The 23,832-nt window shown below is 40.1% G+C and overlaps 1 protein-coding gene across 1 annotated transcript in view; it reads right to left on the reverse strand.

The window, feature by feature from the left end:
• Window positions 1-3,249: 3,249 nt before the first annotated feature.
• Window positions 3,250-23,832, reverse strand: part of ELL2 (elongation factor for RNA polymerase II 2) — a 39,928-nt gene continuing 19,345 nt past the window's right edge. The window contains 11 exon segments of the mRNA XM_033163605.1: window positions 3,250-4,721; window positions 7,531-7,575; window positions 10,316-10,487; window positions 14,798-14,864; window positions 17,355-17,406; window positions 17,408-17,781; window positions 17,784-17,928; window positions 19,812-19,902; window positions 20,031-20,151; window position 21,031; window positions 22,989-23,248. Of these exon segments, the coding sequence (XP_033019496.1) occupies window positions 4,605-4,721; window positions 7,531-7,575; window positions 10,316-10,487; window positions 14,798-14,864; window positions 17,355-17,406; window positions 17,408-17,781; window positions 17,784-17,928; window positions 19,812-19,902; window positions 20,031-20,151; window position 21,031; window positions 22,989-23,248 (1,445 nt within the window). The 3' untranslated portion in view covers window positions 3,250-4,604.

Raw genomic sequence — 23,832 nt, forward strand, 5'->3', positions numbered from 1 at the left:
AAACAAACATTAAGACTTACATTTGCGCAAGGTTATTAGGGGGAAAGCTAGAGTTTGGAAACATGCATGCTCTTGGTGGGACAGAGTTGTTTTTTCTGTCCCTGACACAAGCAAGCCATTTCATTATATTCTTCCTGAGGAAATGTTTTTTGTTTCATTTTGAAAGCAACACATTTAAACATAAAGGAAATGTGCAGGTTGTATTCGTGTGTGTTCCTTTTTTTGTTGTTTTTTTTTACCTAGGCAATTGCAGTCCTTCTTGCTGATGTTCCAGTAGTCTTTCACATTTACAGATGTTAAGTTCCATTGAAAGCACATTGCTCCCCATCCCACTGAATATGGGGAAGTGTAGTTTGCTAAGACTGCTGAGAATTGTAGCTTTGGGAGGGGTAAACTAGGATTCCCAGGATTCTTTACTGGGGATGCCCTGTACCTTCTTTAATGTATGCTTAATGCCCTTGGGGGTTTCCCACAGACATCTGGTTGGGAACAGGTTGCTGGACTAGATGGGCCATTGGCCTGATCCGGCAAGCTGGTCTGCTTAGCCAAGAGGGTGAGGAAAGAATGAGAACATTGATTGTTTGTATATAGACTATTAACCATGAGGACTCTTAAAATTCATTCAGGCCTCATTCTAAAGGAAGTACAAAGCCTTGTCACATTGACATTTGGCCAAGATGCTAGCTCGGCACATATTAAGTTAAAAGGTGCCACATTCTGGATAATCATCTTCCCAGCAGGACCGATGGGAGACCTTAAATGCTGCAGGAAGCAGTCTTAGGCCAGCCAGTACATACTGTGTCTATTTGCAGCATGTTCTGTTCTGTGCAGAGATCCTCGGAGGTCATGTCCAAAGCTTTTTTGTTTTGATCTGCCTCTCGATTTAATTCAACTGGACATAGATCTATGATACAAAACCTGCCTTTTGTTCTTACCTTGGTTTATTACATTAAACCCTTCCACAGAACCCATAGTCTCTGAAGTCCCCATTTTCAACGTTAACGGATCCGATTGAAAAATGTTTGTAATGTTTCCATTACAAAATAAAAAGCTGCCTGGTTTTTATTGTTTTATTACAAGAGCATTTTAGTTAAGAGTAAAGCAGCTTCATAGGCAAGACACATGAAAATATCCAGTTACTGCCCTATAACTCACATTTTTAATCATGTTTGATTAGTGGTGTTAGTTTACAGTGAGAGAAACTGCACAAACCATCTAGTTAAAGAAACTGACGAGTTCACCATAGATTGTCAGGAAGGAAATTTTAATTGTGGACAACTTTGGACATGCTTTTTTTTTTTTACTGTAACTCATTTAGTAGAAGAAACAGCCCTCATCTACTAGATAATACAGTTCCTGCTATCCTTGTCTTATGTCATATGCATACCATACCTTGAAAGCACACGGCTTCCCCAAAGGAATCCTGGGAACTATAGTTTACCCTACACGGAACTACAATTCCTAGCACCCTTAATAAATCAGAGCGCCCAGGATTCTTTGCAGGAAGCCATGTGCTTTCAATGAATACAGTGTGGATGTGACCTTGTTGAATGCGATTCTTACCTGCACCCCTGATCTACTGGGAGGTCATAAGGACATTCTGTGCTGTTTCAGAGGAGTATATATTTAAAATTTTGGCAACAGAATTACACTATTGATGTTATCTCATTGACTCAGTCAGTGCACTGCCATTTTGGTTCCTGTCCACATCTTTGTAACACTATTATTAATTTGGCACTGTCAATATATGTTACCCTTAACATAACAATTTATAATACTCTGTTTCCAGAGCAGTCACCGTGTTAATTTTCTGAAGCAAAAACAGCACTTTAAATGATAACAAAACCATATGCATTTGAAGTCTAAAGTTCACTTTGTCCAGCTGCGGGAAATCAATTTTGTTTGCAGAAATAATATGTTAAGGAGAATGTGGATTGAGAGGTTAGTGTGTAGAACAACTGGACATTTCCCAGGCCTCATGGAGAATGTGCACATAATCCGCCCACAAAGAAGGAATTGTGCACATTTCCCAGACAATATATGTTTTCTCCAACCAGCCTTGGAAAATACACATATATTGACTGAATTTTGTCCATTTTCTGGTCATTATGCATTATGTCCAACAGGCTTTGAGAAATCCTGTTAACGTACGCACAAGGAGGGTGTGAAGGGGGAAAATGTAAGGTGGGGGTTGAATGGCACTGATATGTAAAAAGTACATTCAATTAACACTTAAATGTATATTAAATATAATGCACTGGGCCAGATGGTGTATCTCTTCTAAGGCCATCTATCTAGTGGGTTCATGGGTGCATTAAAATTTGAACTCAGAACTTTTCTTCATAAATCACTTAGCTATACCGCTACAGCAATTCTCAAATGACAGTTCACTTAAAGTAGTTGTCAGCTTTCAAGGCATGTAATGATGGAACCTTAGAGAAATAATCACTCTTCAGCTACTTGTAAACAAACTTGTAAAATCATGAAGTGCATGCAACTTCACAGGTGGATTTATTGTGCATTGTGATGTATTACAAATGCAGCATTAGTGCTTTACAATCTCTCTGCCGATTAGCTGTATCACCACTTTGAGCTAAGTAACCATCATTCTGGTTTTACAGGGAGGAAATGAGATGGAGGAAGTGATTTGCCCAAGGCCATGGCTGGGTTAGGTTACAAACCAAAGCTTCTCTGCCACTCAGGCTGATGTCAATGCACTTGTAGCAGAATGAGATTTTCCACTCCAGCAAGTCTCGTGAGTAACAAAACTACAAATGACAACTGGTCAAAAAGGAAAAAAAGGTAACACCAATATGTAGCAGAGAAAAATGCCAAGTTGGATAATACTATTGGGTTCTCTACGCAAAAAACATTAACTCATTAACATAAAAAATGTTGCCCAATGCAATTCTGAAATTTCTGCATCAGTCCACTAAGCCTTGAAAGCCAATATACCAAAAAGTACCGGTACTCCTGAGGAAGAGGTTTGACTGTAGGAAGTCATAATATGTTAAAATGACTACACTAAAAAGCTGTGAAAATTTATGCTTTGTGGCTAAAACAACGGGCTGTAGAGAGGGTTTCTCATATGCTACATGGCTTACTGTGAAAAATGTTACTGGTGTTTTTTTTGTGTCTTTAAAATCTGATCCCAGCATTTCAGAGTTATATGTGTATAACGCTTAAGGCATTTGTATGAAATGTACCATGTTCTGTTGTTCTGCTGTACAGCAACACACAACAACTGAGTTGATGCTGGAGACAAGTTTATTAAAGATACTACCAAAATTTTGGCAAACATTCCAAAAAATAAAATAAAATCAGACTTGTAAACATAATGCTTCCCTTTTCAATTGGCAGCACTTTTGAAAGAAATATATTAAGACAAAAGAAAAGACAAGTATAAGTCAATTTTGTGACCAAATAACTTATGTTCCCACATGATAAAGTGACGGTTTAACTTAAATTAAACCAATTAACTGCATGAAATGAAAGTTTGTGCTGTTTGATGATCACAGTATTTTATAGTTAAATACATCTTTGTTATATTCCTGACACACAGGAAGAAAAATCTTTAAATATACATTTCATGTAGGCAATAGCTTCATTGCATATTCTCTTCAAAAATACTTTTATAGCAGTATATAAATAGGTCACCTACATGTTAATTTTATAATTTTGCCCCAAAACTATAGATTTTTTTTGTAAAGTATCAATTTTTCCTGGATAAGAAAGCTGACAAATCGTTGAAATGGAAATATTTGTCTTCCAGAACAGATGCAGCAGTTTTATTGGAAAAAAACCCTGCATTAACACTTGTCAGTTGTCAACCTGAACATTTGGCCTATATAGCAGATTTACCCCCCAACTGTGTATGCACACAACCCCCCTCCTCTCTCTCTCTCTCTCTCTCTCTCTCTCTCATGCACACACGCAGACACACACACACTTATTTCAGACACAGTAGTGCTTCCCATTTTAATGTACTGGGAAGCAGTGTTTATGGAGAAATGGATTAAGTACAATTCAGATACATAAGCAAACAATGTAAGGCAATCATTGTAGTGGGGGTTGAAATCACAGAAATAAGTTACTCTTGTTGTAGGTGTGTGCATGTGCACATACTCATTCACACATACACACCTCTGAACCCTCCAGAAACAATGTTTATTTTATTGTGCAAATTTTTAAACTTTCTACCATTTAAGGCAAATCGTTTTTGCATTAACAAGAAAAAAGTCAGAAAAAACAGGCTTGTAATTCATCCAAAAGCATCTGCTTCTGCTACAATTTATATATATATATGTATATTTTAAAAATGTGCACAACCTCAGAACTACAGAGACTGGATCCCCAGTAGCCAATGGTAAAATGATTTCCATGGATAAACGAGTAAATGTTAAGGATAAAAGGGGACTGGGGGAAAAGCAGCTTCAACTATGCAGGGAAGCAACATCCTCACCATCAAGAAAAACAGCAACTCGGCCTGCTAATGCTGAAACTTCCGCATTAGAGATTTCACTTTGTTTTTAAACCTTAGAGCAAGTCATATGGAATTTTAAATAAATAATCTTTAGTTTATTCACATCTTCTGGTCCAGAGCCCTAGTGCCATGACTCTGCGTGCCGTTGGTCATATTCGCCTATAAGTCTCTTAATGTGAGCCAGCTTGTTGTGGAGATATTCACATCTGTACTTTTCTTCATGGTAGTTAGGACTAGACTGCAACAGAAACAAAAGTAAAATTCTAACTATATACAGAGTATATATTTAGCATATTTACCGTATATCTCATCGTCCTATCTGACACTGACGGTATATAATCCACAAAACAATGTTAAAAAGTAATGAAATGCAAGCATATAAAACCACAGAAAAAAACAAAACCTAATCTGCCCCCCCATCACAAAGTTGGGCTCTTAAAGCCATCTCACATACACAGTTCACGAGGATACCATGGTCGTTGGCACTGATGCCAAGAGGTCCTGCACAATAATCAGGGACATGCGTCCCCTGTTTAGGATCAGTCAGGTATGTTTCAGTCACAAAATTGGGACAGAAAACAGATTGAGAAAATTCAGACAATCAAATTCCATAGAGGAAACTTTTGATTTCAAGTTGTTGTTTTTTAAGTTAGCCTTTTTTGCCCTTTGTATGTTATACAACCCATGCCCAGGCATTTTCCATAATTAATCAGATAGTTAACAAAACTCATGCAATTATACAGTGTAATTCACTGTATTCTGTTCTCTGCCTATCAAGGAACTCGTGTGTTTTGCTTAAGGCTGGTGACAGATCCGGCAACTACCACGTTTTTAAAAATGAAGGTACTTCCTTCTCAGAGAGTCCATGGTGTAACCTGAGACTTACTGCACCTAGCAAAGACTAATCAAATGAAGTCTTCAATCTCCATCTTGAGACCTTACAGCCCAACACAGAGTTCCCTTATGACTGGATAGCTCAGTTGGTTGAAGCGTGGTGCTGATAACACCAAGGTTGCAAGTGCAATCCCCATATAGGACAGCTGCATATTCCTGCATTACAGGGGGGTTCGATTAGATGACCCTCAGGGTCCCTTCCAACAGTACAATTCTGTTCTACAACATCAAGCCATTTTGTTTTGTTACTTTAGTTCTCTCTTGTCCTCATTCCCTGCTTTCTCTAACACCCACCCTGATGTTCAGGGTGAATGTGAAAGCTCACACCCTATTTTGTTACAGGTAGGTAGCCGTGTTGGTCTGCCATAGTCAAAACAAAATAAAAAATTCCTTCCAGTAGCACCTTAGAGACCAACTAAGCTTGTTCTTGGTATGAGCTTTCATGTGCATGCACACTTCTTCAGATACACTGCATGCACACGAAAGCTCATACCAAGAACAAACTTAGTTGGTCTCTAAGGTGCTACTGGAAGGAATTTTTTATTTTGTTTTCCCTATTTTGTGACATTTTGGTTGATCCTAACAAAAGGATTGCTAAACTGCAGCTTTCAGAATTTTTCATATAGACCAACCAAGCTTCTTTTGTTTTTACGCATAATTTGAGGCCACTGCTATCTTGAGAAAGTCAGAACTCTTGACATACACAGTATTCAAAAGGCACATCTAACTAATGCTACATAGGAACAAGCAATGTTCCAATACTAACGTGGCCTTGCGGTTACAGTGGAGGTTGGCTGCATATTGTACTGCAGTAGAAAGGACAGGTGCCATTTTGTTTCAAAATGGGACCAGCTGAGACGTTTGTGAAGTGCTTTATGTGGACCCAGGATGTGCTTCTGGAGACACAGTGCATATAAAGTGTCTGACGTGTCCACAAATACAGCCATGGGTTCCCAGAACTAATTTGATCACTGTGGTAACTGAAAAAAAATGGTTACCGCACAAAAGAGAATTGGGCACAGCTATTGCTTTTGGACCCTTGGCTGAACCAGATCATGTGCTACTTCCTCCACACTGCTGGGTCCTTGCAGTAACTCTTAGAGTTTTAACATGGGTTTAACACACATGAATTGACCCAGAATTTTTAGGAACTCTGTAAAATTCTGGAAGCAGGAGGTACAATGCAGGGAATGCTAGGTACTTCTAAATCCTACTGTGCAGGGGGAGCCCAATGAACACAGTTGCATGTGATAAGATGAAGCCTCTTGCACTTTAGTGGGATTCAGGCATGAATGTATCTGGATTGCTCATGTGAAAAACACTTGTTGGGGGGTTTATACCACCCTCATCTGCCTCTCTCCACCTCTGCCAATGGGACCAGCTGATGTCCTTCTCAGTTCATGCCTCTCTGGCAGAAGGCTCCTCCTCAATCCTCAACAGATGGTTCTTCCAAGGCCCGAGTGACTGTCACTTCCCTTTCCAGCTCTGCTTCCTAAGTTATGAGCCCAGGCTCAGAAAGTGATGCAGCCACATAAGGCATACAGATGCTCAGCAGCACATTAGCAATTACTTCTTCAGTTTTAAGCAGCAAATGAGGGAGAGCACATAAGAAGAGGCATATGGTCAATTAGAGCCTCATTTCTAAGTCACATTTCTAAAATTCTCATTGTTTTAAAAGCACTATTTATAATTCTGAATATTTGGGAACAATACCAAGCCTTGGCTGTCACTATGGCTAGTTGGAAAGTGGAATGCTATAGAAGGCAGGACAAAAATGTATTTCACTCATATGAAGATTCTCAATTCACATTGATCATAGAAGCCAAAACGAAACATTTGCCACAAACATATTAAAAACAGACAAATAGAAGCATTTGTCCAGACTGAAAAGCAAGCCCAATGCAATGAGAATCCAAGAGGCAATGATCCAACATGGTTTCAGTATTTAAATACACATGTCACCTAAATATGTGTTTCAATCCATTCCACTGTAAAATTGAAAGTGCTAGAATTCTATACAGTGAAGCCAATATGAGTACAGGAATTAGGTCTTTTTGATGTTAACTCTGAGCTCTAATTAATCCTATTCAATTGGCATGGCATACAGCTTTATACATGAACCATACACAATAATTAAGTATAGTTATACAAACCTGTTTGATCTTCCGATATTCTTGTAAAACTTCGTCATGAAGGATCTACAAGTTTAAGGATAAATTTATAGTTACTAAGTACAGCTAGCAATTAACAATTACCTTAAGATTAACTGAAGACACTGTACCACACCTGTACAGTAAGAACATCCATCTTACACACCCCTGGATCACACATTCATTTTACCAAAAACTCCCACTCTCCCTCAAGAATTGGGATGGTGTGAATTTGGTATTACAGTTTGAAAACCCATTTGGTAGAGCCCCTCATTTCTGCCTTCTCTGCACAGAAAAATAATCACTCACTACTGTAATGCAGAACAGTCAGTAACAAAGAGTCACTGAGCCAGTTCAGACAATCATATCTCAGCTTACTAGGCTGAAATATAAATAAGACTTTAAACCAACTTCAAACTGTTGCTTAATGTCTTGGCTTGTTCTGGAGCTTGTATCCCTGGAATACTGAAGCTACAGTATCCCATGATTTGTGGTTACAGGTAGGTAGCCGTGTTGGTCTGCCATAGTCAAAACAAAATAAAAATAAAAAATTCCTTCCAGTAGCACCTTAGAGACCAACTAAGTTTGCTCTTGGTATGAGCTTTCGTGTACATGCACACTTCTTCAGATACACTGAAACAGAAGTCACCAGACCCTTATATATAGTGAGAGAGTGGGGAGGGGTATTACTCAGAAGGGTGGTGGGAATGGGTGATTGGCTGATAGGTGTGGAAAACTTGTTGATGACTGTTAACGACTGCACCTGGTCTAACAGGAAAAGGCAAGGGGTGAGATGGCTAAAGATAGCTTTGTCATGTATAATGAGATAAGAATCCAATGTCTTTGTTCAGACCAGGTCTTTCCATGGTTTTAAGTTTGGTAATTAGTTGCAATTCAGCAACTTCTCTTTCCAGTCTATTTTTGAAATTGATTTGTGGGAGAGCCTTGTTGTTTTGATGGATGTCATTGGAGGCTGGAGCTTAAACCCCCTCCCAAAAGGGAATATGAACTTAATTTTGCAACGTATGTGTGAAACGGTGCAGGGTCTCAGGAGATGCTTCTGATGGGAGCGGGATGGTGATTTCCACTTGTCAGCTATACTTGGAGAAAAATACCTTGCCTTCAGACTGAGAAAGAAAATGGCAATTTCCTGGAACTTGTTGAAGTAGCTGACCAACTGAAAGGAGAAGACTATAGTTCCTTTGGAACTTCCTACTATGGGATGGAAGGGACAGGAACTGAGCAGAGGAAGATTGGAGTTATCCTCGAGATTTCAGCTGTCCACCCCAATCACAACGGAACAACAACAATACCTCGGTTTATAACTTAATCCGTTCTGGAAGTCCGTTCTTAAACCAAAACCATTCTTAAACCGAGGCGTGCTTTCCCTAATGAGGCTTCCCGCCACCGGTGTCCTTCCACTGTTTGGATTCTGTTCTTAGACCGAGGTAAAGTTTGCAAACCAGGACACTACTTCTGGTTTTGCAGAGTTCGTAAACCAAATCGTTAGTAAACAGGACTGTTCTTAAACCAAGGTACCACTGTATTGTGACCAGCCAGCAAAGAATGCAGTTTAAAACATCAATGGCAGACACACAAGACCAATGAATGTCAACAACTGGATTTATCAGATCACATCTGGACTGAAAAGAAAAGAAATATTGCTCCTCACTTGATGTTATATGAAAAGCTAAATAATAAAATACAATGAATAGAAATCATTAAGAGTGCAGCTGTTGACTAAGTGATAATTTTGTAAAATGGAATGTAACCAGAGGTAAATAGGAGTATGAAACACAGTAATAGTAGATGATAAAGATGCATCAAGAATGGTGTGCGGGAAGCCACTTAAACAAAATTGTATTAATCTGGAAATAATTTGTATAATTTGCATAATCAGGCTAAAATTTGGAAAACCTATAAAGTTAATTGACAAAAAAAGAAACAGGAAGCTATGGCTAATTAGAGGCTTTTTGATTGGTTGGTTTACACTGCGTAGATACAGGCGCTTTGCGCTTCCATTTGCAGTGTGATCAAATGTTCATCTCAGTTTATTAAACTAATAAAACTAAGATATGCTAATCTTAATGTGACACTGCCTTTCAGCATCAGAGAGCTTTTGACTAGACACTTTAGAAAGTCTCCTCTCCTCCTGTTCTGTTTGCGCTAAGCAACACTCCAGGGGTTAGAGGCTAGGACAAAAGAACCAAGTTTACACAAATATCTTGTTGATCCTACCACAACATGAGCGTCATCTTGCTCTTGCACAACCCTTTGCCATCACTAATCATTGGTTTTAAGACTCAGCAGCAAGTACTGCTTCTCATTTATCTTAAAGTAATCTGGAGGCACAAGACTGATGAACCTATATCCCTAATCACTATATTGGCTTGAACCAGAGAATGGGAGTAAACACTGCAGATCAGTTCATGATTGATATATAAATAATTCTCCTAAAATAATCCAATACTAGTTTAAGGCTTGCCAAGGAAAGGAAAGATCCATCACTTCCCAAGATAAAAAGATGTGACGGGGTTTACAAAATAGAGCCAGCCTCTGCCAAGTCTGCAGGACAGGAATGATCACAACTGTGGAACATTTCTCAAGAGTTCTTCTCTATAAGGCCTCCATGGAGGGATTTGGCACATGCAAGGTACAGTCAAAATATGGCCATACCATGGGGAATAATGTAACGTGCATCCAACAATACTTATTCAAATCATGAGGCATACTTGGATGAAGGTTAAAGCTACATTAACATCAGAGGAAGGTGGAAAGCAAGTTTTACCTGATATTCTTTTGATCCTGGAGAAAGCAGTTTACGCTGTGCATCTAGTTTCATAAACCTTCTAGTAACACTCTCCATCCTTGCATGCAAGGTTCTATATTCATCATATTCTGCGTTGAAGTCATCCTTGTAACTTTGTCGTTGCTCATAAGAGATAATAGCTATGTATTTTCTTTTTAAAAAAATAAATAAACAAGATTTAAAATTCATGGTATTGTTTTTTTTTTAAAGTTTACCATAATTCACTTCCCCTTAAAAACTTATTAAGAGGTATAAATTTCTTAATTCCTCCTTCACTGTCATGGTGATCTAACCACCTTTTAACTAGTCAGAATTTAGTTCCTGCAATCTCCAGGTTACCGGTTATTTTGCTCAAAAAATGTTCACAACAACATGCATTTTTACATAGGAACCAATAATATTAAAATCAAACACTGCTGATTTTTTAAAATTCTTTTGTGAATTTCATTATAGTTTATATTAATACAACTGAAGGACCTTTTAAATATCAGGCAAAATCTCATGGCTTTGGTGGACTAAAGAAGGTAACAAAAAGCCCAGGTGGCTAAGACTTAAGAAATAGTTACAGTATTATATCAACTACAATTGTTTTGGAAGAAAGATAAACAGTTTCCACCTCACTGAAGATGTTTTAGTGGAAATACATTTTATGCAATCACCTAATTGCTGCCTATTGCTACATATCTCCAAACATCCCTCTCTGCTGGGTTAGGGCAATTAGAAGGAACAATATTATAGACTCTCTCCTTTCTGTTCTTGCATTGTCCTATGTTATATCCTTCACTTTATCATTATTCACCTTTTCATTGCTCTGACCATGCAACAGCCCTCTTTAATTCCCTAAACTGGCTTCCTGTTTGCTCCTAGATCAGGGGTCAGCAAACTTTTTCAGCAGGGGGCCGATCCACTGTCCCTCAGACCTTGTGGGGGGCTGGACTATATTTTGAAAAAAAAATATGAACAAATTCCTATGCCCCACAAATAACCCAGAGATGCATTTTAAATAAAAGCACACATTCTACTCATGTAAAAACACCAGGCAGGCCCCACAAATAACCCAGAGGTGCATTTAAATAAAGGACACATTCTACTCATGTAAAAACATGCTGATTCCCGGACCGTCCGTGGGCCCGATTTAAAGGTGATTGGGCCGCATTCGGCCCCCGGGCCTTAGTTTGGAGACCCCTGTCCTAGATCATGCACAAGATTCTTATCCGTACCTTCACAACCCTCCATGGCCTTTGCCTTTTCATATTCAGTTCTTGTATCTTGACACAACCCTAACTGTAGCTACTACTCATCCAGCTCCATCCTCCTCAACTATCTGAAGGTCTTCTCCTACCTGAAATAACTTCACTCTTTGCTGCCCCTTCCACCCAAAACTGTCTCCCTGAACACCTCCATACTCTCTTCAAGTACTTCCTCAAAACCCGCTTTTGCCATGTTATGAAGCCTCTGGGACAACCCCCAGTCCCAATAGCCGATTGTACATTTATGAGAAATAATGGTACATTCCACTTCCATTTACTGCTGCCTCCATCACTCTCCACTTCCTCTATTTTGCTTGTGCCTATTTTTAGACTGCAGGTGCTTAAAGACCCGTTTTCTCTTTTTTTGTAAAACACCATGTACATAGGCAGCACTGTAGATTAAAAAAAACATTATTCCACTGGCCTTGGAACCCTCTATCTGTTTTCTGCATGACTGCTAACAATCAGTGCCTTTGGGAGAGAAATTGCTAGCCACACCATCAAATGAGTTACTACAGGAATGCAAGACACCATCATCTCAGATTTTCTGCACAAAAGGAGTGTGTGCTGCCCAAGTAGAACAAAACAGGGCTCTGTGCCAGTTACAGCTGATATGCGATAGACATGTGCAGGCAGCGTGATTCCGGGGACAAGGGTCATGTGAACATGACTGGAGTCATTGCACTCTCACCGCCCTGTTGTACAGTAGCACTACTGGGCAAGGTTGTGTCAGCATTTCGATTCACAACATTCAAAAGCACACACTGCTCTTTCTTTCTTTCTTTTTTACACCAAGGGTTATTAGGTTTTACTGCATGTATTTAAATCCCCAGTACGGATGGCTTTTTAAAAAAAAATATCTTGTTAGAGAACGAGAAGTAAATCTCTTCCCAGCACAGACGGGTGTTGGAAAAGCATTTCAAGTAACTCATAAAACGTTCATTTCATTTTCTTTGTCTCAAGAAACAATTACAGACAGGACATACTGAAAATCAGCAACCAAATGTTTGAAAATAGTTGCTTTTTCTACAATAGCACTAACTAGTTAATTATTAGTTAATAGCTAAATTTGTGACTGCTGCAAACTGGACATCTACCAAGAGGAGGTGTTATGTCTGAACAGTGCAAAGTTCTAGTTGTAGAAATGTTTACACCCCAAGCAGGCTGCAGTCCCACACCACTGGCACTGTTTCAGCTTCCACCAGATGTTTCAGCTTCCTCAACCAACACCTGACAGCAGCTATTCCATCAGGTTGCAGGAAAGAGCAAGACTGAAGCAGAAGAGGAGCAACTTTTGGCTCCTCCTCTCCTTGAACAATTTCTGTCTCAGTTGGTCATTAGAAAAACTTCTTAACTGAGAATTAATGCCCCGACTCCCCCCCCCCTTTCCTTCATCCTATTTCCATACATCCTTTTCTTTTGTGTCTCTTTTTAAGCCTGAGGGCAGAGACTGTCTTATCACTGGTCTTGTGAGTCACTCTGGGAGCCTTTTCAGATGAACAGCTGGGTGGGAATGCTTAAAAAAATAAGTGAGCTTAGTTGATTGGACAATTTTTTTTTTTTACATCCTACACCAGTATCTCATATAAGAAGCACACACACTCCACATTATCTATTTCAACTTTTAGAAAAACAACAATGATTTTGAAGCACAGACATATTCTGGGGAAGAGGAGCAGAGAAAAGTCAAAACAGTAGTATTTTTACATGAAGAGTTTTGCTAGTTTTATTATGAACAGACATAACTCAGTCTGCATTGCAATAGCTTTTTCAAAACAGGTGTGGCCTGCTAGGCCACAGGAATATTCATGCAGCCATACATTCATGTTGTTTTGGTGTTGTTTTGATGCCCATTTGTTTCCTTGACTGCAATGGCTTTTGTGTGCCATTATTCTTTTTCACTCCCTTTTGCTTTCGATGCCATTTATCAAGGGTGACCCACGCGATTTTGTTTGCATCTGCGCCACAAAATTGAAAGACATACCAGTGTGCCGTTGTCAACAAAATCGCATGGGCTGCCACGGCCAAATTAAACGCAAAAGGGGAAAGGAGAAAAGAAATGGTGTTTATAATCAGCTGCTACCAAGGGAACAAAACGGATGCAGAACACACCAAAAAACAAAAAACGAAAAACCCAAAACAAATAAGTTCTAAAACAGTGTCAGACATCACTGAAAATATGAAGTGCTTTTCAACAGAAAGCTATGAAGTGATACTATGATGCAAACTACAAAGTTGCATGGAGCCACAGCAACAGCCTCTGGGAAGCAGCATCACTGTTGCTTATGAGGGGTGAAGTGGCGGTGAGGTTGGGGTTCTGTGCGCACCCCTTCGGGAATGTGAATTAGCTCCACCAGTGGGTCCGCACAGCCCCAACCCTGCCACTGCCGTCCCCGCTCCCAGTAAGTGGCAGTGGCACTGCTGTTGGGAGGCTCCGGCTGCAGCTGGGCTCCATAAGATAAGCCGCTCCTGCTTTTAAACATGCAAGGACACTTATTTTGCAAGCTTCTCTGAGTGTAGGAAAAGCAGCATACAAATGCCGTGAATGAATTAAGTTCGAACCTTTGCTCGATCAATGTGACAGTTGATGCTAAAGCCAAGATACACACATAAAAGGGAGCGAACTGCATAGGAGCTGGCTTATACTGCTTCACAAGATCCGAATCATATGTGGTTCAGGACCCCTTTAACGTCAATTCATTTGCCCGAGCTTTTCCCTGTGCAGGTTTGCTGAGAGTCATTTGACTCCAAACTTCTGGGAACAATTTGAATTCAGCCAGCTATCTCATCTAAGAGATTTACTCTTTTAACAGATTACACTTTCTGGAAGGATGAACAGCAGATCTCCTTACCAGAAGTCAAAATGGCAGACAAGCTATCCAAAGAACACAGGTACTTTTGACTATTTTATTCTTATGAAAAAAGGCCAGAGGTGAAGTAAACATGAATTTTATTCACAAGCACTCCTCGAGATGGCATATCAACTAAGAGACTTTTCTCTTCAGCGTGGCAATTGGAGGGAAAGTAAAGGCAGAGCTGCAATAACCTAAGTCTACTTGAAATCTTACACAGAGCAACATTCCAGGCAGCTTTCCCCTCTTTACTTAGTAACTTCCTTAGTTACTAAGTGCTTTTTTCACTTTGAGGGAGGACTGCATAAATTGTTTCCTGCCGCTCTATCCCCTTTCTCCAGTATTATTATCCTACTTACACAAAGTAGTCCGGTAGTTCACTTGTTGACAAAGGATCTGTGTTGGAAGTGCAAGTCTCTTCAACACCTATAAAGAAATACAAGTTTACACACTTTGATAAGAGATTGTTCCCAAACCAAACTGGATTTGACTTTCAAGTGCCTACACAGAGTGTTCCTTTCTAGGGATTAGCTTTAAGAGACAACTAAGAGCAAAACCACCCTATTGAATATTTATAATTAGTATTGCATGACAAAGTTCTGAATCAGCCAATGGCAGGAACTTAAAATGCAAAAGGAACTTTGGTCTGCGTACAATAAAAGCAGTCCAGTCTTGACCCAAGGTCAGCCTTCTATTATTTCAAGACAAGTTGTGGCATCTGCAAAGCAATTCAAGAATTTCTGTGGCAGATGTCGGTGGGACAAAAGGAGATGGGAGTTTTACATCAACATCCAGTTTCACTACGGCGCAATAAACAACAATGGAGTGGAATGCCAAAGTGCTTTTCTTTCTGCTACTTCTACCCCTTCACACAAGGTTATGAATATGCAAAGATAATCAAATAATTTACTATAAAAAGGATGACGAGCAATTACTGGGTTGAATCTATCTGTCATCAGAATGGCAGGGTTAAAAATAATTGCTTGGATGTAAAGAATTTCTTGTCTGAACAGAAGGCACTTGCACTTCATGTGAGGCAATATATATATGTGTATGTATATACACCACACACACACACACACACACACACACATATATTTCTTATAATGCTGCCAAACACACACAATCAAATATAGTGGTAGGTGAATGTATTTCATATCAATATATAATCCAAGTTAACACATTAAAAAGGGAAAGCTTATTTGTATTCCTAAAAATATAATTTTAAAATGTGTGTTTCGCCCCCTCTTAAACTGGACTTAGTCTGATAAGAAGACCAAGAATCTGTGATAGTACCCTGTGCAACCAAGCAACTAAACAAAGACAATTCAAATTGTCCCAGGCCCTGACTAGGACAACCATGTCATGAGCCTCAGTGAATTGGAAATCTGTTGTATCTAGTAAGCAATAATTTTAAACAGGAATTTGTTCAAAGATGTAGTCAACTTGTTATTTAACTTCACAAAATAGTATTAAATAGTTCGCAACTGAATTTGGCTCTACAAAGTGTGTCATAGGTCCTTTAGAAAAAAGTTACAAATCAGAGTGCCCTTGCTGATATTCAATAACTTTTTTTTTTTAAATAGCAGCTACATTTCCTTCCTGTCTGGGTTTTTCTAACCACAGCATCTTCGTATCCTTTCTAAAATAGGAAGGCAACAGATAGGTGGTCAACTTCAGGATAACAACTCATGTTCCTGAGCGGCTGTCACTACAACGATTAGGGGAAGCCTGGAACTCTGTATCTAAACACTATGTCTTGAGACAGTGTCAAATCTAACAGTTGAGAAATTAAAAGAATGGTATGAATAATTATTTCTAGCTATTTACTAATGGAATGTCTATATACTTTAATAATGTGCACCAATGACTTAATCATGCTACAGCCATCTATCATGTTTATATTTTGGCTATCTGAAAAGTTATGAGTTGTGGTTCTTGAATTGGGCCAAAAAGTGTGGTCACAGTAGTGTCACATCCCACACCAGTCAATATAACAAACGTGGCCTTTCAGCTGTTTATGCATAGCTCCAGCCTATATCATATGGGGACTGGGGGCTTGTCACCTTGACTCTCTGCTCTTGAGACACCTACCGGTAGAAGTACAAAGCAAACCCTAGCCCTACTCTTCAGTTTGCAAGCATGCTGGGGCTTACCTCTAAGTATTGTGATTTCAATAACACCCCACTAGACCTTCTCAAAGCTCAACTCCGAGGTGAGACAGTGTCCTAGTGACTGTAAGTTTGCGGCGGTAATCAAGGCCAGCCAAAATCTGTAGACTGCTGCATACTGGGGTGATTACTGTCAATGATTTAAATATTATTCCTGTCCCACCCACTAGATTAAATCTCAAATAAATCAATACAAGGGAAATCTGTGGGGCAGGTTTGAATAATGGTGGTCAGAGTACATTCCCACAGCTTTTTTGCAGCTGTTACTTCTCTCCAACACTGAAACTGTGTATGCAAGTTAATAAAGAGAAAAACAACCTTACAAGAACAGGCTTACGAATATATACTTCAGCAAATTAGAGAAATTGTTCGGAGGCAAGATATATACACCGTATAAGGCTTTCATTCATGTGGCTCTGGATATTTATTGGACGTTGGCAACAGATTTCAAATTCAGGCAAAAAGGAAAGAGACAGGGAATTTCCATGTAGTGCATTTGCATGGGTTTAACTGCTTGTGGGCTGGCCCCATCCTGCACTAATAACAGGAATGCCTGCATCCTGGAGACAAGGGAGGGTTGGCATGGGAGGTAACTACTTCATTCAACTATCCCTTGTGTCTACCTGTATGCAGGTGTTACTGTATGCAGGTATTACCATGGGCAAATAACTCCCATGCTTCAGTGCTAATGTAATTATAGGCCATAGGTGCCTTGGTTGTCCAAAGTGAAAAGCAATGACAATACCTTCAATCAATTTCAGGCTGGAGTTCTTCAGTTTGACAATTTCCTTCTTTTCACCAGTCTCTCTCCTTCTCTGCAGCATTCCCAACGTTGTGGTCTTTGATTTGGTCCTTCTCCTTATGCTTCTTTGACTTCTTCTTGGATTTTTTGTGCAACGCTGAATGTTTCTCATCCGTAGGCTTTGGGCACACTGACAGATCTTCAGCTGGTGCTGGGATTTCCAGCGGAGTCCTAGAAGTATATTTCTGATGCTGGTCCCCATAAATGCTGCCATTCTGACTCAAAGTGTCAACAGGCAGGTCCTTGAGTCCCCCGCCTTCAGGAGTGCTCGGCGAATTGGAGTTAGAATTCACAGTCCGAGGAGGATTTGAAACAGGAAGGCAAGTTGGAGGAAGTGGCAGAGCAGCTGGTGTTGCAGCAACTGCAGGGGAGGGGGAGGCTGAGAAGCTTCAGCATTCTTTTCACCAGAAGCAGTCAAGTGACCATTTAGTGTTGGTTGAACTCTATTGGTAAGGTGTGATATCCTTGGTTTTTTGCTCATTAAAGGATCAATAAAATCAGAATCCAAAAGCCGTTTCTGCAATAAATTGAGGCGCACAAACAGCACTGTTATTTTTGCAGTTATTAAGAAATGACAATTAGAAATAGTGTTCCTTTATCTTCTATATTTGCTATATAACTATTTCAAGCTTTAGAAGAAGAGTTGTGTGAGCAGAAGGGAGCTCCTACAATGGATTTTATTTATGGTGCCATGGGAATTCTCTATTGGACATGGATTCCTTCCTTAAGAAAACCAAATAATTCACACTGTGATAATTTAGATATTAAATGTTTGTACTTAACATGTCAATTGGTGCTAAATTAATTTTCTGAAACCACTAAACACACTTTCCTTGTCCTAATTTCTCGTGTCCACATGCAGCCATGGCCCAAATATTTTGCTGCCTGAAGCAAAGCATCAAATCGTGACTCCCCACCATGATAGAACCAACACTTTAAAAAAGTTTTGCTACACTCTTCAGACATTAATTTCTGCATTCATCAATCCCTTTCACCTATACTATCTGAAGTGGTCAGCTTCACCTTGCTGCAGGATAGGACCAGACTTTTTTACATGGGAGGAAAGAATAATTCCAATATTGTCTGAAATCACTCTCACACAATAGTGAGTTTTAAAAAAACACACAAAAAACCCCACAGGACTGATTACATGCCCAAGAGCACACACCCAAGCTAGATGCTACTTTGCCAAATCAGCACTTTCCGGGGGAAACAACAAGCCACATTTTGAAACTGAAAGCTTAAAATGCACTTGGTGGCATGGGGCTGCCAAACTGGAAAGACAACTAATGCCAGGTGTACGTGTGCTCAAGTAGTCAAGTGGGTTGTGTCCAATGACTCATATCTATAAGGACATGGACTGTTTCAGTACAGTGCAGGAAATCTTACCAGAAGGGCTCAGCACCAATCTACACAACAGATTTAAATTAGATGTGAGTCAGAGAGAGTGCACAGAAGAGACAGAAACCAGCAGACCCAAAAGCAAGCACAAAAAGTCATTCTTCCTTCTTAAGGCAGATTAGAACTGCTCCTGATTCTTTCTCTTGGTACACTTATTAGGAATTTTAAGCCACTCTATAAGTGCAATATTTTCAACATTGGAATACTGTTGTAATTCCCTCTCCAAAACAGGTGTTACCATACTGCAGATATTTATATAATACTTCAGAGAAAGAGAAGCTGCCTTATATCAGACTGGAACACTCAACCTCTAGTTCATGGTTGTCTATAGTGGCTAGTAGCAGCCAGAGGCATAGTGTGGTGGGTGCTGTGGCTGCCATGGCCCGGGTGCAATTTTGAAAGGGCAAAACAGGTGCCCCACCCACAGCAGGCTCCTTCATCAGACCCTGGCTCCGTGCCAGAAGAAACTATGCCTTGGCTGCAACACTTGTGCCTGTTGCAGTTCCGCCCCTGGGTCAGGCCTGACCCGGGGGAAGGAGAGCAGGTAAGTGGGTGGAAGAGCTGCTGCCCACCTCCTCGGCACACCTTGTGCCCGGCAGCAGCAGCTCTGCCACTGGGTCATTTCTGGAGAGCAGCTGCCACCCCCCCTTGGCTGTGAGGTGCCTTGTGCCCGGCTGCAGTAGCTCCACTGGCGAATCACGTCTGACCTGGAGGCGGAGAGCGGTAGGAGAGTGGGCAGGAGCTTCCCGCCCCTCTCCAATCCTGAACTCTGTGCCCTGCCCGCCCCAGGCAGTGCGGGCATACGCTCCAACACTGGTAGCAGCTCTTCGAACTTTAGACAAGAAGATGCCAGGACACTGAACCTAGGACCTTTTTGCATGCAAAGTGAGTGTGCTCTACCACTGACATGGCTCTTTCCCACTAATCAACTGAAGCTTCCAAACATACACCAGCATTTTATTAGATGAATCAGGGTATAAAGAGTGACAAATAAAATACCTGGGAAGGAGAAGCAGATGCAGCATCTTTTGAGAACCAGAGGAGATTCCAAGTGACTGGTGTGGTGACATTCTGAGATGAATTTAGTTTCTGTAAAGAACACCCACATTCCAGGTTACAAGGAATATCAAGTTAACGATGCTCTAGCAGTTATTATTGTAGGAAGCAATTACCTTTTGTTTTCAAGTCAACATATTACAAAGAAGGGATTGAACTTACCGGGAGAGTATTAATTCCAGCGACTGTTTATCTATTTCATTGTACCCAGGCCAGTCTTTCTGAACTTCTTATAAACATTTCTTCAGTGTATAAGAGTTGTCCTTTGGATTCAAATTGGCTACTACAGATAAAGAGAGAAAAATACAAAGGGTATCAGCAAGTTGTCAGAACCTGGTGTTCAACACAGCAAACCATGAAGGTAGTGGTGCCTACTCTATAGAATGCCTTCCCCCAACTCCAATGTTTGGGAGGCACAGACTGTTGGGTTTGTCCATTGCTTCCTAAAATCCCACTTAATCAGACTTTCCCTGACTGGTAGCACTACACCCTTCCTAGTTTTATTCCTGTGGTTGGGCTTCTCAGTATTTTACTCTTGTAAATCACTTTGCAAGTGTAAATCGCCATGCAGGTGGTATAGAAATATTATTAAAGAAATAAGCTATAGATAAAATTTGGGCAAGACCATGCAAGACTGATGTAAAAGCCACAACAGCTACATATAGATTTATCCCAAGAGTTTAAAGAGAATATAAACACCATGTTAAAAATAGTTTTGCTTATTCAGTGTATGTGTTTGCACACAGACTCATAGAAATGTTTTATAATACAAACATAACATATACATACACATGATTAAATACGGTTAAACAGACATATGATCTGTTATGACAGACTATATCCAGACCCATCATAAGCACAAATTTGGTTCAAATTATCACATGCCTAGGTCACACAGTATTGAAATATTTGTGAATGTATATATTCTGAAAAAGAGGTGGCCGACATTGCATTTTCCCTTCATATGTATTAACCTGTACAATTCAACTGAATTTATCTACATTGAACATTACCTAATTATCCTCCTAAATTGTTTGGTTACTGAAACTATTGCAAAATAGCTGGTGTTCTTATGTTTATCCCACTTGTTTTTTTAAGACATACCGGTATATTTATTTCCCTCCTTATTCTTCCTAGGTAACGAAAAGCAGAATTAGCTAACCCTACTGATCTCTCTCTTTCTTCCCTAAATCACTGCACTATCCATCAGAACATTACAGATTCGTAAAACCTATGTAAACCATGGAATCTTTTCACTTTCTAGAGTCAGTGGCGGAGCATATGCCCGCGCTGCCCAGGGTGGGTGCGTTCCTGAGGGGTGTGGAGGGTGCCCTCCCAGGCGCTGGATAGCCGCGCACACCGATCCCGTTCCTTCCTCTCCGGGAGGGGGAGGGGAAGGGGAAGGGGGCAGCTGCTGCACCACACTCCTGGCTGGAGGAGGCACAGCAGGAAGGGGATAGGATGGGAAGGAAGCAGGCGAGCGGGAAGGGGAGAGGAAGGAACCGGTAAAGCAGCGCAGCAGCTCCCCGCTACGGCTCATGATAGGCGTGGGAGTCCGAGTTGTGGGTGGGCAGAGCACTGAATGCCACCGCCTCTCAGGGATGACAACCAGAGCGGTGTGCCGCGCCCCCGCACTCACCTTCCTCCGCCAGAGTCTAGAGTGATATGAGTAAGTGCTTAAAAGACAACCAAATATGAAATTATTCAACTATTTTATGCGATCACTTTTAAACACCAATCAAGTATAGCTGCCTATCCCAGATACCTAAACTATGGCTACATTCCAAAGAAAAGATCTGCATGTGCAGGAGTGAATTGCACACGAAGCTGGAACTTTGCTTATTGTTTTTGGCGCAGCAGTTTCTGAAGAAGCAAACTGCTGTTTAGCTTAAAAACCAGGTTGCTTCTCTGGCAGTGAGAGTAGGAATACAGCAATGCTGCATCAGTAGGAGTTAACTTCAGCTATTCTACTCAGTTAAGACTTCTGAAATATACTTCTCAGCTACCTTGAAGTTTCTGCAGAAAGAAGAGTCCACATTTTTACACACGAGGAATTACTTCATCATCCCACTTTGAAGGCTTGCATTTAGCAAGCGAGTTCTCTTCTGCCCACTCTTTTTCTAAATTCTTTTGGAAGTTGTTGTTGTTCAGTCGTTCAGTCGTGTCGACTCTTCGTGACCCCATGGACCAGAGCACGCCAGGCACGCCTATCCTTCACTGCCTCTCGCAGTTTGGCCAAACTCATGTTAGTAGCTTCAAGAACACTGTCCAACCATCTCATCCTCTGTCGTCCCCTTCTCCTTGTGCCCTCCATTTTTCCCAACATCAGGGTCTTTTCTAGGGAGTCTTCTCTTCTCATGAGGTGGCCAAAGTACTGGAGCCTCAACTTCAGGGTCCTTTTGGAAGTAGCTTAGCCTTATTTTCTATTTCCTTATTCTTGTCAATTTAAAGACCCCATTATAATCACTTCCTAGTAAGATTTCTCTTTCAGCTAATTAAATTAATTTAGCGGGGGGGGTTATAAAAGTTCTTATTGATTCAAGTTTAAAGCATAAAAATTCTCCCTCTTTAATATATCAGGAGAAAAATTTCTTGAGGAGTTTGTTTTCTCAATTCTTAAATGAGAATTTTAGAAAAAATTGCTTTTTTAACTGGGTTGTTTAAATCCATTGGCTTGGAAGCAAATATGCCTTCCTTCACTTTTTCAACCAAGTGCTGTTTCTGACCAAGCATAAATGTGCTTGCTCATGAAAAATGTGACCTCAGACTCAAAGTAGTCCTCCCATCTGAGCAAGCTAATGCACAAGCTTTATCTCAAGAGTTTTTACATAAACTACACTGTGGAACATGTTACAAGAGTCTTTAGGTTTAGACCCAAACTTGCAGTTTTTTTTATATAGATCAATGTTGACAAAACTGGAGGCATTTTCAACCAACAAACAAAAAAACCAACAAACAAAAAACCAACAAACAAAAAACCAACAACAACAAAAAAGAAACCCCCCCAAACCCAAATACTAATTTGGCATAAGAACACTAGTTTCAGCATGGCAATATATGTACCATAACCACTAAAACAAAATATGAGAAAGGATAGGAGAGTAAAAGAAATAATCTCACCTGTTGAAGAATAATTGCAAGGGAATTCCTGTCTTTTTGACTAACACCATCTTTGAGTAAGCGAGCAAGAAGCTCCGGTTTTTTATAGGTTTTCAGTGCCAATAAGTGAATCACTCTATCCCTATATGGTCGCTGAGAAATACTGTTGCTTGTATGCGTCTTGCGTATTGTACTTGCTGGGTTGATGGGAGTGGACCTTTTCCTCTCAGGCACTGCATCTGGAATACTTTGTGGCGCTTTCCGAATTTGTACTCTTTTACCTATATGCAAGATAAACAGCTGTTTTCATTTCTCTCCACCTTAGACACAAACGAGTTACCCAAAATTTACTTCCAAACTGACTGCTGGAGAAAACAGATTCATTGACTCAAGTTTTTATGACATATTAGGGATTTAAAAGGAAGAAAAAAAAGATTTTCAACCATTTTAGATTTTTTCCCCTTCTTTGTGCCTATGGCCTATATTAATATCAGTAACAATGGATATAATTTCATTACCTTATAATTTAAGACTCAAGTAAACCCCTGCAGTATATTTCCAATGGGCAGTATATTTCCATATTTGGTCAATGTTAACGCTATGTAATTTGTGTGAAGGGGTGATCATCAACCCATCTCTTTTTATTGTGTAAAATTTAACTGTGGCATCCTGCTAGTGCAACAGACTAGGTGAGTCCAACTATGTGCTAGTTGATGAAATGGAACCATTCTTTTATTTTTTTTGTCGGTATAATTTTCTGCTGGTGTGTGTCCCTATCCTCTTTCTCAACTGTTCTTTTTAATGAAACTACCGGTAAGTCCAAGGATCACTGACTGGTACCCTTGCTATTGCGCTTTATAAATTC

This window comes from Lacerta agilis, chromosome 11 (genome assembly GCF_009819535.1).
Source record: "Lacerta agilis isolate rLacAgi1 chromosome 11, rLacAgi1.pri, whole genome shotgun sequence".
NCBI classification, from domain to species: Eukaryota; Metazoa; Chordata; class Lepidosauria; order Squamata; family Lacertidae; genus Lacerta; species Lacerta agilis.